Source organism: Andrena cerasifolii, chromosome 2, assembly GCF_050908995.1.
Source record: "Andrena cerasifolii isolate SP2316 chromosome 2, iyAndCera1_principal, whole genome shotgun sequence".
Taxonomy (NCBI): Eukaryota; Metazoa; Arthropoda; class Insecta; order Hymenoptera; family Andrenidae; genus Andrena; species Andrena cerasifolii.
The window spans coordinates 10,128,178-10,143,216 of NC_135119.1; the positions used below are offsets into that span (position 1 = coordinate 10,128,178).

The 15,039-nt window shown below is 40.4% G+C and overlaps 1 protein-coding gene across 2 annotated transcripts in view; it reads right to left on the reverse strand.

Moving 5' to 3' along the window:
- Positions 1-15,039, reverse strand: part of Dgo (ankyrin repeat domain containing protein 6 diego) — a 203,419-nt gene that overhangs the window by 67,260 nt on the left and 121,120 nt on the right. For both annotated transcript variants that reach the window (XM_076830633.1, XM_076830634.1), the window contains exon 4: positions 9,004-9,105. In XM_076830633.1, coding sequence (XP_076686748.1) covers positions 9,004-9,105 — 102 coding nt within the window. The remainder of the gene's footprint in view (positions 1-9,003; positions 9,106-15,039) is intronic.

Genomic DNA, 15,039 nt, shown 5'->3' on the forward strand with positions numbered 1-15,039 from the left:
AAGACTTTTTTTAAATAAACAGTTGTTTATTCGAAAGTACATATTTTAACGTTCTTGTAGATTTTTTTGCAATGCGATATCTAAATAAATAATGGAATTATATCCGATCTCCCGGCAGCGTTTTCTTTTATTACGGCGACCACTGTAGCTTTTACCTGGTTCATCGGAAATAAAAAATTCGACCAAATTTAGTTAGTATACTCGATTATCTAGTCCTTAATCATGGCTTCTTTATTTTCGTTGCGTAGTTTTCATTTTACAGAGGAAAAATGACAGCGATTCCGTGGCGAAAATCGATACTTTTGCTATGAGAAGCTGATTAAGGACTAGGTAATCTAATATACTAGCAAAATTCCCACGAATTTTTTATTTCAGATGAACCAGGTAGAAATTACAGTGGTCACCGCAAACTATATATTCTTCATTTATTTATATTCGCCATCGCAACAATTACTACAAGTAATTTAACATGTACACTTTCGAATGCACAAAGGTTTGATTAAAAAAGCCTTCAAGCGTTTCCCCCAAAAATTTCCGAATACACATGTTGTTTCAGACCTCGCAGGCATAATCCCTTAAATCTGCAATACAAGCACGAGAGTAGCATTCTTTTTCTAGACACTGGAGTTTAGGTGCGCCAGAAAAATATTGTCTTCGATAAAATTGATATTCTATTCTACATTTTACCTTTCCCATATCTTATTTGCAGGCTCGAGATGTTTTCCCTGAGTACACCTAAGGTTCTCGATATTTCATTCTTTCTTTAACCCTTCCGCATCGACAGTACCCTACAAAGTACTTTAGAAAGAGATTGAGACGATCCTATCCATTCTTAATGGTCCAAAAGGACATCCTGCATCCTGAGGAGACTCGAATGAACAAAACTGACGCCGAATGTGCGCACTCGAAGTCAACCTCGACTCGAGTTGTCGTTCCTCCAACTCGGTTTCTCTCTTCGGGGATCTGGAGGGCTCTCCAGGCTCTAATGCGTCGCTTTATAAAAATTTCCGACGGTCTTTTACGTCCGTTTGCTCAAGATGTGCATGCAGACACGAATGCGCGGCTTTTAGATTCTCAAAATAGAACTGCTTATACTTGACTTCTATCCACAGTTTCTACGCTTCGTATTGCATATTCCAGAATAAAAAAATATCGTTCGCTTCAGATCGTACTAATACGCGACACAATTTTGCATTTCACAGACGCCACTTTGTACTTACTTCTATATATACCCACTTCAAAGTAACTTTTAGATCCCGTCGATTTACATACCGCAATTCATTTAACTTTCGCGTTGTTTAAATTATACGCAGAGAGTAATGATCATTGCACGAGCCTGGAGTGGTGGAATGCAGTTCGAGGGGCAGATAGAAGGGGCGGCAAGAAAATTGGCGGGGTATAAGCAGCGAGTCGCCGCGAGATAGGTACGTGACAAAAGGATGCTGTCGGTGAAGCAAGCACTCCCGTAAATTCTTACCAGCAATAAGACGAAATTATCGTTACCCCTGCTTAATAGCAATATCCAAATTTTTCTCCCCCCGCGCTGCATTAAACGACCAGGACTTTAATGCCCGCGATGGACTGATTAGCGTATAAGTACTTTCCCTTGTACGCTAGAAACCGATTTATCATCCCTGAATATCCTATAAATTTTCGTCGAGTGAGATACTTATGACGTCCAAGCATTCTAAGAATGCCGTAATACTTGCACGATTTACGTTCGCGAGTTGGCCCATAATGCGTACAAAACAACAAAAAAAAACAGGTTAAATTATATACGTGCGATGAATAGCCATTAAGAAATTACAAGCGAGATAAGAGGAATATTGTGTAAACACGAGACTAATAATGATTAATTCGGTACATAATGCGAGGTAATTAAGTAGTTACCGTCCATTTTAAGTAGCGGTGCACAACGATAAAATTTTTGCATCCCCCAGTCGAGTTCTAAATTAAAAGAAATAGTCACCGGAATGGTAAAATGAAAATTCTAGGTGCTGTTGGATGCAAAACGCGTAATTAGATTCTTCGTTCTCTTCTGCATATGTCCTCTAAATTTCATTTCCGTATGTTTAAAATTGACAGAGCTATGGTTAATTTTGTGAATCGATGTTGATCAACTAAGTTTCTCTTCGTCAGAAATCTTGTCATTTCAGTACCATTGTTAATAAATTTAGTCATCGTTATTGTTAACTGTGTGTAATGATGTTCACCCTCACGGACTACTCCTACAGGGCGATAATTCCAATTAATTTCACTGATTAATTTATTACATAATCCCGATTTGAAATAATGCAACTACAAAGGAGATATATAAATTTTCTAAATATTACCTACAGACAGTTCTGCAACAACTTCACTGTGTATAACAAATATCTAACTTCGTAATGTTTACAGATACCTACTTTTCTCGAAAGTCACTTTTTCCACTGAGGCCCTTCTTGCATCCAACAGTACAATAATTGTAAAGCTACTGCAAGTTTGATATTTATTTATTTATTTATTTATTTATTTATTTATTTATTTGTTTATTTATTTATTCATTCATTCATTCATTCATTCATTTATTTATTTATTTATTGATAAAAGGGGAAGGGTCCCCATTAGTGTACAAGATTGGTATTACAGTTAAGACGGACAAATCACAAATTATGCAAGTTACTACGAACCGAGTCTCTAAAGCTGCTTATGTTAACATCAAATAAGTCCATGCTTTCACAATATGTATTAGCTACGCCACATATGCGGTTTACAGGGTCCGAGTTGATCAATGAGGAAATATACTGCTGGGGAAGAAAAGTACGTGTGAATCTAAACGATCTCACAGGAGCATAGAAGTTAATCAACTCAAGTCGTTGGGGGCAATTAATGCGGCTGTCAATAATCTTAAAAAGGAAAAGCAACCACACGAAATACGAAACACGAAGTACGTATTAATATACTTTCCATACAACTATACCTCAGCACTTCTGTACGCAGAATAACTTGAAGTATCAATTTATACACAGATATAAATTAATGTCACTTACAAGATTCCACTTAAGAGAACTAGATCCCTAAAAACTGCCCACCAATTCCCACGAAATTTCACAATCACCACAGAAAAAGCGACCCACTTTCACCCCCTCCGAAAACACCGAAATGAAGCAATTATCAGCGCGCGCGCGCGCGTTGCTCGAGGGCAGATCGCGATGCCCGTTCAAATGATACGGAACCAGGCATGTACACCGAGGCGAGCAAGGCAGAAAAAGTCTCCAACGACGCCGGGATTATCGGAAAAAATCCTGTAAAACCGTCAGAGGAAACTGTCGAACATCGTCGGGCATTTCGACGGCGCGTATCTGCCGCTGGGATCTTCCCGCGCGCGCGCCAATCCACGGATTCCCTTTCCCTCTTGTCGGGGATGAAAAATCGGCTGGCGGATTCGAGGTGGTTCCGCTTAGCGGCCAAGGGGCACGGGGACGTCGGGCTGCCGTCGAAAAAGGACATAATGGAAGTTTCGCGAGGCTCGACGGGGTCGCGGACGAAACCACCGACATCCAGACGCCGGTGCAGCGGCGAGAGAATGCAAGCCGTTCGCGGGTAGCGCATTGCCGACGTTTCTTTCTTTCCGCGATCGTGGATCGATGCACGCCGAGCGTCGATAGCGCCACGCTCGCCAGCTTGCTACGACATTTCGCTTCAGCCTCTAGCGCCAATCTTTTGACATTTGCATCCTGGCTGCGGGGAATACGCTGGATGCCGCGGGATATCGAGGCGTCACTCTATCCTGGATAACATCGGGAACGTGTACCGCTAGGGGAAGAGGATGGGGCTGAGGACTCCCCGCTGAGAGAGATCCTGCGTCTGAGGACTCGCCGTACCGACGTGGGAAGAGCGATTTAATGAAACGTTGGATGGGGATTAAGTTTGAAGAGCCGGTAGGTCTTTTTGCGCAGCTTTTTCAGCAGGTGTATATCCCTGAATGATGGTCTGGGTTAGGTCTGGGTCACCATGCGCGGGGAATAAATTCTGGGGGTTTCCGTGCGGCCGATTGTGAGGATAGATATAATTGCGGGAAAGTAGGGGAGACCGGGGCTAAAAGTTCCGGGGGTAAGTTGTTCCGACGGCTCTATCTTCATAAATAAAAAGAGCATTGCACTTTAAATTATTTCTTCCGTGTGAGTTCATCACGCCACTCTGTCACCCACTTTAATAGCGTCCGCGACAGCGAATCGTGCGGTTGTAAGCAAGGACCTAATAGTCGCGTACCAGATAAGTAAGAAAATTTCTATCACCATTTTTTGGTCTATTTCAATTATTTAACGTCGATATTATAGATTTATTCGTTCTTATGGATCAAATGACGTTTAAGAACAAGGTGTAATAGCGTTTATCGTTTCAATATATGTATAAGCAGAATAGCCCAAGTTACCCCAATGCGATAACAACTTGCCCCAAATAGGGGTAAGAAGTTCCGCTTGGATCGGCCACAAATAAATTACTTTCTATGAAAAACCTATTACAATATATTAAATACAAGCTTAAAATCAGAAGATATAATAAATTTAACAAGAAATTAGCCAATAGCGAAGAGAATAACTACATTATTTTCCAGTCATTTTTTATGTTTTATCGAAATCGCAACTTTTAGCCCCGGTCTCCCCTATTGTTATTTATTGCGCGATCGTATTTGTTTCTTATACGATGCATATAATGCGCTCGAGTGCTTTTAAGCGTTTAAAGAGTTACGAGTCAGCCACGCGCAATCCACCCGGGGAATAATAAATTCTCCTCTTCTTACGGCTAACCGCTTCCCGAAATAACCGATTCATCTTACACGCGTACCGTCGAATTCCGCGAAACAAGTGGACGGGGACAGAGAGAGGATAAATATTTTCTGCTGGTTAATACCATACATTACGGCGGCGGGAGGGGATCGGTCCTGCCGGCGTAAGTACGTGCCCGATGCTCATTAAACGATTCCACCGATACCGGCCATCATTATCGGCGCGATAATAATCAATCGGAGATGTTTCGTTCCGCGAGGCGCGGATTAATCGATCCCGGATCCGTTGCACGTCGATAGGCAGCGCGCGTTCGACGGCAGGCGCTTGTATTCGCATGTACTAATAAATAACAAACGTCGAGCGCGATTCTTTGCTACGAGAAAATCAATTTTGAGTACAAAGCTTGGTAAGCGGGGAGCCTGGCTTTCCGAGGACTTCGATTATACAGAATAATTGAATATATTAATATATAAAGCAGAAAGTGTACGTGCGTTTGTCTGTCGCTTAAAAACTTTCGAACGGTGAACTCTGGGGTCACGAAATGTGTACCAGCTCATTATGGTTGCAAGGGGAGGACACCATGTGGTAGGCATCGGTTTTGATGAGCCTCGGCACGATGGATCTATGTCGAAAATAAGTAAATAGGTGTCCGAGCGTTTCTGTCAATGGGCCTTAATAATAGAGATGTTTACATGGAAATTATTAAAAATTTCATAGCGGCCGTGTGGTTTTAGTGGGTAAAAATCTCACTACTACCTTGGCGCCCGCGGGGATTCCCCTCTGGAGGAGTCGGAGTGCCTTTTGAAGATTTCCCCAAGTTAAAAAAAATTTATAAAAAAAAATTTATTAAAAAAAAATTTATAAAAAATTTATTTTTTTTTAACGCGAAGATATCATCAAAAGGCACCCCGACGCCTCCAGAAGGGAATTCCCCGCGGGCGCCAGGGTAGTTGTGGGATTTTTACCCACTAAAGCCCCACGGCGACTATGAAATTTTTAATAATTTCCATGTAAATATCTCTATTATTAAGGCCCATTGGCAGAAACGCTCGGACACTTATTTACTTATTTTCGACGTAGATCCATCGTGCTAAGACTCATCAAAATCGATGTCTACCACATGGTTGTCCTCCCCTTGTTAGCTAACCCAGATGAATGCGACTATTTTCACAAAAAAAAAGTAAATAATTCTTTTTTATAAAATCAGAATCTAAATTTCGGGCGAATCCGAGTAGTAAAGCTAGTGTCTAATAATCACAAAACTTCGAAATAAAAAAAAAGCTTCGAGATACAAAAAAGTAACCACTTCCGAATAAACGACAGTGATTCTAATTCGAATATGACCGAATTAAACACGTAGATTTGCATTCGAAAAGAAATACTGTTCCTCGTTTTCTGAAAAGCTCAGGTCACTTGGTTGCTCCTAATTACGCACTCGAAACGGGCCATCTTCGTTACACATTTCTTTCAGCGACCGCCCCTAACCTACCCGAAAGATTATAAACACCGTTTAAGATAACATCGACCGTGTTTCGCAGCTGATCGTGGCAAATATCGAGATCAATCGCTGGTCGCCATTAAGACGTAAAGTATACACGCCCATCATGATTTTCGTGTCGTTTATCTCGTGTGTGTTCCGCTGGCGAAATTGGTAGTTGGTACTCAAGGGACGACTTTCGGAGCAGATTGCTCGGGCTGTGTCCTCTGGGGAGACGAAGAGAGACTTCTTGGCGCGAAGCTTGGTAAATGTGATACAATATCTGTAATGGCAGCCATTAACTACTTTACGACGTAATGATAGCGTGGATATCGATCCCACTATACTTCTGACATTTGGATCGCAGGATCCACGCCGTCGACTCCGATGAGGACAAGATAATTGTCGGCGAAAGGTGACCGAGTCCTGATGCGCATCGTGCTGCATTTACTCGGAAGAAAAACACCCGAAGAAAGACGCTGCACTCGATTTGCATACGATATTAGCGTAGCCGAGGTTAGTGGCCACAAATTGTTCTTTAACAATTACAGTGCTGTTATTTTTTAATTAAATATTTTTTAAAATATTGCCTTAATATGTACAAATGTAGGCATGAAGTTTTTAATTAATATAATTAAAGGTGTTCGCTTAAAAAGGAATTCCAAGTATCGCCTTCTTTTCAGACCGTCATACTATAGAGAGACCCCTTAAGAATGTATTGGGCCTATCTTCAAAATGGTACCAGGTTGATGAAAATTTGTGAGATTGTTCTTTCTAATCTTCCTGAGATGCTCCAAAAAATTTAAACTAATTCATTAAACGGTTGCTGAGTTATAACGATTTTAATTTTCACTGATTTTACACGTCGGTGCTGTTACGGAAACAGACGATCTTGACAGATAAAACGGCTGAAGAAATTTTGAATAAATGGTACCTATGTTTTCATTTTTTTTGTACACGTAGTATATGGATAAATGAAAATATCTGCCGAGTTTCAATTGTTTTCAGTATACCGTTTTAAAGAAATAAATTATAACTAAAAGTTCAACAAATAATGCTTGAAAAAGCATTTGTGCAATGAAAAATACTTTTCTGGGAGTAAAAATAAGCCTCCAACTGTCGTTCGAGTTCCTTACATTTAAATTTACTATGCGTAACACGTAGATATTAAAATTTCATGTACTTTTGTCTAATATTGTACGCCCGACACATCCTTAAGTACCTAATATGAGAGCTCCAGATACGAACTAACTAATCTACTCTCTACATTCTCCATCATCAATCTTGAATCCCCAAACTCTACAGACCCTCCACGTACGATCATCGCCCACTCTCCCAAGTCTAACTGACCTCCATTCAGCTTTCATCCTGAGCACAGCACAGCCACCAAACCACGCTGCCAGAAAAATGAGCTGCTCCGTCGGCTGCGAGACCGCCGATTTCACAATTTACCACTCGTCGACTCGCGACAGTCGGCCTGCCAGGCGGCTATATTTTATTCTTCCTTCCCATAATCGCATCTATCAACCGACCAGTCTCCGGGCCGCAGATTTATGTCCCACCGTCGGAGTGTCGCGTTCTCGTTAACAACCACGGACGCACGTCAGCTATTACGAAACGAACGAACGTCCCAGCCCCGAGGGAGCAGCTCCGAGAAAGTGATAAAGGACCGCTGCCACTGCTGGCCGCGCAAAAATCCCCGTAAATTGTTTCTCCCGAAAGAACGCGAAATTATTGCCACCGTCCTCCAGCATTCCCTGGTAGCGATTTCTCCGCGCTTTTTCCGTGCCGCTTCTTTTTTTTTCATTCGGGGACCACGTGCTGCGTGCCAGGGACTCTTATTACAAATATACGCGTATCGGCGCGCACAAGCGATATTCTCCCGTCCATTGGGTCGAGCCGGTCGTAAAGCGACGGAGAGAAATGCGTTTATGCGAGTGTGGCGTGAGAGTTTCGATTTTCCACGGGCGGACCCCGGGGCTCTGACGCGACGCCTCTCTTTGTATTAAATTCCATTCGAAAGCGTTGTAATTGCAGCTAAAGTGTGCATCGGCTGCATTACTGCGGCTACTGGAGTATGTAATGGAGTGTCGACGAGGGACTTTGTACGCTGAAGAGTGCTAGCGGACCTTTTGGAAGCCTCTGTGACTTGGAATGTGTAATTTGGGTAGCTTCGAGGGATGCAGAGAGTGCTGGCTTTAGGAAGTGATAGTAATATGTCGTTATTGTACAGTAAGGTCTGTGATAATAAGACAGAGGTGTGTAGGAAGGTAGGTGTTTGAATTAAACGAAAGCGAAAATTGTTCATTGCTGTTAAAGCTGTTTAGAAAAACTGTGAATATGATCAGAATAATAGCTGAGAGATAAAAGGGCGATCAGTCTGGAGGAGCCTTTACAACGTTCGCGCTTGACCACGCGTCGAAGTCACCAGTCGACGAGAGCACCAGTGTGAAAGATCCTTAAATATTCCTTTTTTTAACACTTCTGCCACAGAAGCTATTAGCGATTCTTATTTATACGAGCAGACGATACTAATTTATACCTAAGTCTTCCATTTTGCAAAAGCATTACCTCAAAACTATGGTAATATTTTTCTTATAATTTAAAAGGTTGTTATCCCACTTTTTTCTCTAACATTAAATGTGCTCGACGAAATTCTGCGTGACGAAGCGATACATCGTCGATAGCTGAGGCTATGCGACAGCCATTTAATTATCGGGTGATAATTAATTGAAATACAACTCGATGATTACTCACTACATTATCCTGACGCGCCACATCCGCCTCGTGCTTCAGCAGCAACTCGACCACCTCCAAATGGCCTTCCGAAGCTCCCTTTTGCAAAGCTGTGACGCCAGTCTGAAATAGAACGAATAAAAGTTATCAATGCCATTGCGCATATCGCTCGGTGAACACCCCCTCTTGTTATTTAACATTAGAAACGCGCTGATCTCGTTCTTGCGTGTATTGCAAGATCCTTAAGACTCCTAGCAACTTTCTAAACCATGAAAGATTTATCAGCTGCTTTCTTCTACTTATAAATATTGCAGCCGCGAACGTGTTATTTTCCTTTTTAAAATTGAAATGCAGCAGTTCTTGTAGAAAACGTGTCTGAACTCGGAATCTCTTGTACCTACGCAGTTTTTACTGAAAATAAGTTTTAATAGTCGCTCCACGACAATCCTGTATCAGGAATTTTCTTGTAGACGATGGAATTCTATATTTCACTGCTTAGATCCACTGGAAGGCGCATTAAATATTAAGACTACCAAGTTATTTTCAAAATACAAAGTTATCCAACGACTCAATTTTGTCGATATCTTCCCAGCTTCTCTGAAAAAGACACTCAGATAGGAGCAAAGAAATAAACTCTTCAGCGCGACCATTCCAATCTCATTAAAAGGTAACAGAGACACGAAACTCAGGTTTCGGGGACTTTTCGTACGGTCACAAATTAAGCAATCCCACGGTAAGGGGGGCGTGTTATCTCTATCACTGCTCGAAGGGTCTTGGACGATCGTATTCCCAGGAAAAGGTTTACCAAAGCTAGAGGAACTGTGAAGTAACCCGTAGGGGAAGAGGAGCATTAGAACCGAGGAAACTGTCGCGCATAAATTGTTAAGGCTGCCTCACATGCTCGACGTTTCACGTGAGTTTGTACCGTTAGGGTGGACACAAAGGAAACGAGGCACCGACCACTTCGACGTGGGCGTTAAAGAGACCCCCTATTCACCAATTTTAAAAGATTTAGTACTAGAAAACTGAATAATATCTTAAATACAAGAAGCTTCTTTTTGAATATAATACACAGCTTCACGTAATCAAGAACCAAAAGTGTGATTGATCTGTTCTTCGCTGAATAATCGATTGGCGTTTCGATTTAAAAATTCAACATGCAGTTTCGACACAAGTTCCCAGCAAACACCCATCCAGTACCATTTGTATAGATTACTCGAGAATTTTTCTCCAGAGGTGCCCAATGGCGGTTGCTGCTCGTAGGTCGGCGCATCGACGAGATCACGAGCGGACAAATGACCATCGGGACTATTTGACGTGGCAGGATACTACCGTCTTACAATCAGGACGACAACCGCGACGAAGACGTATCAGTATCCTGCCAATAATTCCAACGCGGTAGGTACTCGACGCATCCTCCATAAATCATGAAGCCATCCCTCGGAGCGAAACTTTCCCTCCCCTTCGCCCAGCGCCAAGCCACAGAGACTCTCAACGAGCGGCGAGGAGTCATTGACAAGCCCTACACGAAAATTGCGAGTCCGCGTCCCTGTAAATGGAAAGTTTACTTCGTTTTTTTTTTCCCCCCCTCTTGCCCCTCGCGGGTTACGGCGCGGATGCGCGACGTGTGCACTCATGAATCATTGAAATTGCCTGCGCGAGCGATGGAACACTCGCTGCGAGGAGCAATCTTCCTTTAACAAGGAGAAAACACGCGCTGCTTCCATTTCTGGCCGCGCAACGTGATCCCGCCTTTACATAATTTTGGAATATTTGCAAATTACGGTCCCAGCACTGGGGAACACGAGTGCGCCGAGCTTCTGGTGGTTTTCTGGTTGTACACGGTGCTTCGCTGTGTATTCAACAAACTTTTCTATTTTAGTATTTTATTTTAATGTAAAGGATACGGGCCAATTAGAGTTTCAAAGTCGTCCTCTCATGGGGTGTCAAAGGTGTAGTTTGAAATTTGAAATGCTTTTTATAAGCACTGGTGAAACATCGATTAAAACGTTGTAGACCCCATCCTTTGGTGTTAGTAGTGTTCCTTCTCGAGAATGCTTCCTCGAGAATTGCTCGAGAAATTTTATAATCGCTAATTTCTTATTTCTCGAGAAATACTGTAATTTCTCGAGAAACTTAAGTCTAGGAAAAATATTATAAATCTCATTTATTTTCGTAAATGAATGTATTACTGGTATAACCACATCTACAGTTTATAATACATCTTATTAATAACATTAGAACCTATATGAATTCCAATAGAAAATCACATTACAGAAGATTCGGTATTATTAACTGCTGAAGGTGCTCTTAAATTCTTATTTAAAAATTTAGAAAAATTGTATACTGAATTAAGTATCTAATGAGTTTGTTGTGGCTATTAAGAAAGAAATATAGAAAAGAGGAGATAAGACTATTCTATCCCGTATAAAATTTTTCCACGATCCAGAATTTCTTCCAAAATGGTCAAAAGACGCATTTTTTCATTTAACAGCCAAGATAGACACAAAAAATAAATAGATTCGCTGGCGCTACATTAGACGCATTGTGCTATTAAAAAATAAATTTTAAAACCAAAAAGTAATGTTTCGCTTTGTACAAATTTTGTATTAAATAAATAAATTTACCAATTATATTTAATATCTATTCATTCGTTCACACGAGTTTCGTATAAATTAGACAGGAATAATCATTTAGTTAAAGTTTTCTTGTGTTTTTGATAGATATTATCAACGTTATTCCAAAAATATAAGTTTTACAATATTTCTTTCAAGTTCTCGAGAATTCTCAAGAAATACGATCTCTTTTCTGATTTCTCGAGAAACAAAACATATGGAAAAATAAGGAACTCTAGGTATTAGTGACTTGAAGTCAGATAAGGAATTAATTTCCTACCTCATTGATAAACTCCACCCAGAGTAGTCGACTTTGTGCCAAGTATCAAGGTAGGGTAAAGGTACCAGCAGTTGACCATGTATCAGTAGTTGACAACTTTTCAGAAAAAACGTGAAAAATAAGGTTTTTCGAAGTGGCGACCTGTGGGTATTAGGAGCCGCGGCGCGCTGTTGAAAACAGATAGTTGCTCTTCTAAAATCCTTATTTTTCACGTTTTTCTGAAAAGTTGTCAACTACTAGTACCTTCACCCTACACTATCGCGCGACGACTACATACCGCGTAATTTAGCAATGAACTTCTCAGTGGCGACATGGTGGCCAAGGGACCAAGTTAGCGCGAATCGTTTTTTACAGCGTTCGTCAACATTTACGGCGCCATTGGTCACTCGCAGGATCTCTGGTCGAGTAGCCAAGCAATAACTGGCTGCCCCTGTTGCTAATAAAATGCTTGTCGGTCGCCATGTCGCCCTTTGTTCCTCACTGTCATTACGGAAATGAATGCCTTACAGCAGAATGAGTATTAATTAACCCGTGGTTAGTTTGCGGTCTCCGTCCAGCTCGCGGTTAGGAGTGTGGAACTCCTGAAAGGGGTCGGCGTCTGGGCTCTGAAAATCGACCTAAAGTCTGGTTCGGAGTTGGGCAAAATGTAATCTAATTACAACTTACAAATTAGGATTAAAATGTAATTGTGTAGTTGATTACACATTATTTTCTGCAATCGTACGTTTAGGTAGTTGACGAAACCAAATGGTCGACTACCTAAATTAACGATTACAGAAAATAATGTGTAATCAACTACACAATTACATTTTAACCCTAATTTGTAAGTTGTAATTAGATTACATTTTGCCCGACTCATCTGGTCTGGTTCATACTGAAGGGGAAGTATTCGATAGTGCATCTATCGAGGGAGCATTTGCAATATTTTTATGGCTGAACGTGTTGCTTGCGTTGGTTCTGATTTGGAAATGGATGAACATCCTTCGTGAGCCACTAAGTGTTTTCACAAGAGGGACCAAATTTTGAAAATTATTAAAACTACATGTTCGCAGAGACGAAGATCGTTCGTGCCTTTCTGATTATTTTATACGCGCAGAAAGAATAAAATAATGTGAGAAATAAAGGGAATCATTGAGTGATGCCAACAAGTATCGATCCCATTAGAAGTTTTCCTTTTTACGAAACATAATTCTTTGTAAGAAGTCACTTCCTATCGGATTTTTTAAATTTCAGTGCGGAACGAACTCCTGTCCCGTTAGCAAAGTGCAGAACTGCTCCAAGAAGGCGTCGATTTCACGCGACGTTAGCCCGAGTAACGACCGAGCACCTAACAAGAAGGGGGACACGCTGCGCAAAGGAAAATCGCGTTAATACACATGCTAACGTCCCTTTGCCTTCTGGAAATGAACCTTGTAAAGAACTTAACTCCCCTGTCGTGATTACCCTACGACGATCTCGGTGATACTGTGAAATGTCCTTGCAGGCATGTCGTATTTGTCCGGATACAGTGCCTTAAGCCACTTTTCCACGTGCAAAAATTACGGTGCAGTTGTTACTTAAAATTTGTATAAAGAATTACTTTTCGAAGAATCTATGCATTACTACTTTCATAGCCGCGTTCCCACAGGTGAAATATGCGGTGCAGGAGTATATTAATTGATATGAGATTAAGTGTAAACCGTGTCGAATATTGTACACGCGAAAATGTGGCTTATTGTTAGTATGAAAGGAGCCTCATCCTCCCACATAGTTTAATAGTGCTTAATAGTACGTACGATATCAAGCAAGGTGCGTTTAATCATAATCCCTCATCCTTTATACTCAGGAGCATTTAATCCACGCGCGATATGCGTTTCCTCCTCATCAAGTGCCTTAGAATCACGATCATGATTTGTTTGCGCAGCTAAATGGGAAATTCATACAGTTCGCTCGGAGATTCTCCAAGTTAATTGACATAGGTTTATCGTGATTATAATTATCGTTGCTTCGGTGCAACCTCGCACATTTACAATTAGGGGAGGCCGGGGCAAAGTGGGACGAAAAATGTTTGAAGTCGAATAAAATTTTTCCCTTTCGATAAAAATGTGTGAAAATAGATTTATAATACAATTTGAACATTACTATTGATAAATGACGAATATCAATAGTTAAAATAAACTTAAAGTATATTAAAATTCAACTTGAAAAGAAAATGCAAAATCGACCACTTTACCCCATATATGGGGTAAAGTGAGCTTCTGTCTGGGGTAAAATGAGCTGAAATAAAATATGAGTTTTAATGAAGGATATAATTATTAAATCAACTTTATTAGAACTTTTAAACTATTTAAACTATTTTTTTTAAATATATTTCATTAATACAAGCTTAATGTTAATAATTTGTACTTTGTAACTTTGTACTTTGTGTTACTAACCTAAACTCATTTTCTCCTGAAAATGTGTTTTTAAAGGAACTTTGTTTACACGAACAGTCTGACGTATTATAAATAAAACAAATACATACATAATTTTTAATAAAATACGTTCGGTTCCCAGCTAGCTGACAGGTTAGGTTATTGCGCATCTTTTCTTTGCAACTCAGTTTACCCCGGTCACTTTGCCTCGAATATGTACTCACTGGAAAATTAATTATTTAATAATGTTAGAATTAATGTTTTCTCAAACGCGTGTACATGTATGTTTATAAGCTTGTTATAAACACGCAGAAAAAAATGGAGTTAAAATAACACATTTAAGAATCATTTATCCAAAAACCTAAATTGAAAAAAAAAACAATTGGAAGCCTCTAAAACATGATTTTTTTTTAAATGAATTTCCATTGTTCGATACCTGAATGTGCATACTTATCATTGTCGTATTACATACGTTTATTACGTCACCAAAATTTCTAAATATATTCTATCGTTAAAGAATAAATTAAGGAAGCTCATTTTACCCCGGGGTTCACTTTGCCCCGGTCTCCCCTGCCAAAGACGGTAATATCGGTAAGCTTACACGTCCACCCTGGGTTAACAGATAGGTAATTTAAAATTCAATCAATAGACTGCCATTTAGTGAGCAGAAAATTCGATCATAAAATATTCCCGTGCAACAAAGTAACTACTTTACATTGACTTTAAAAGCTTTTCAGAAACTTCATGGGTAAAATGTCCCATGCCCCAT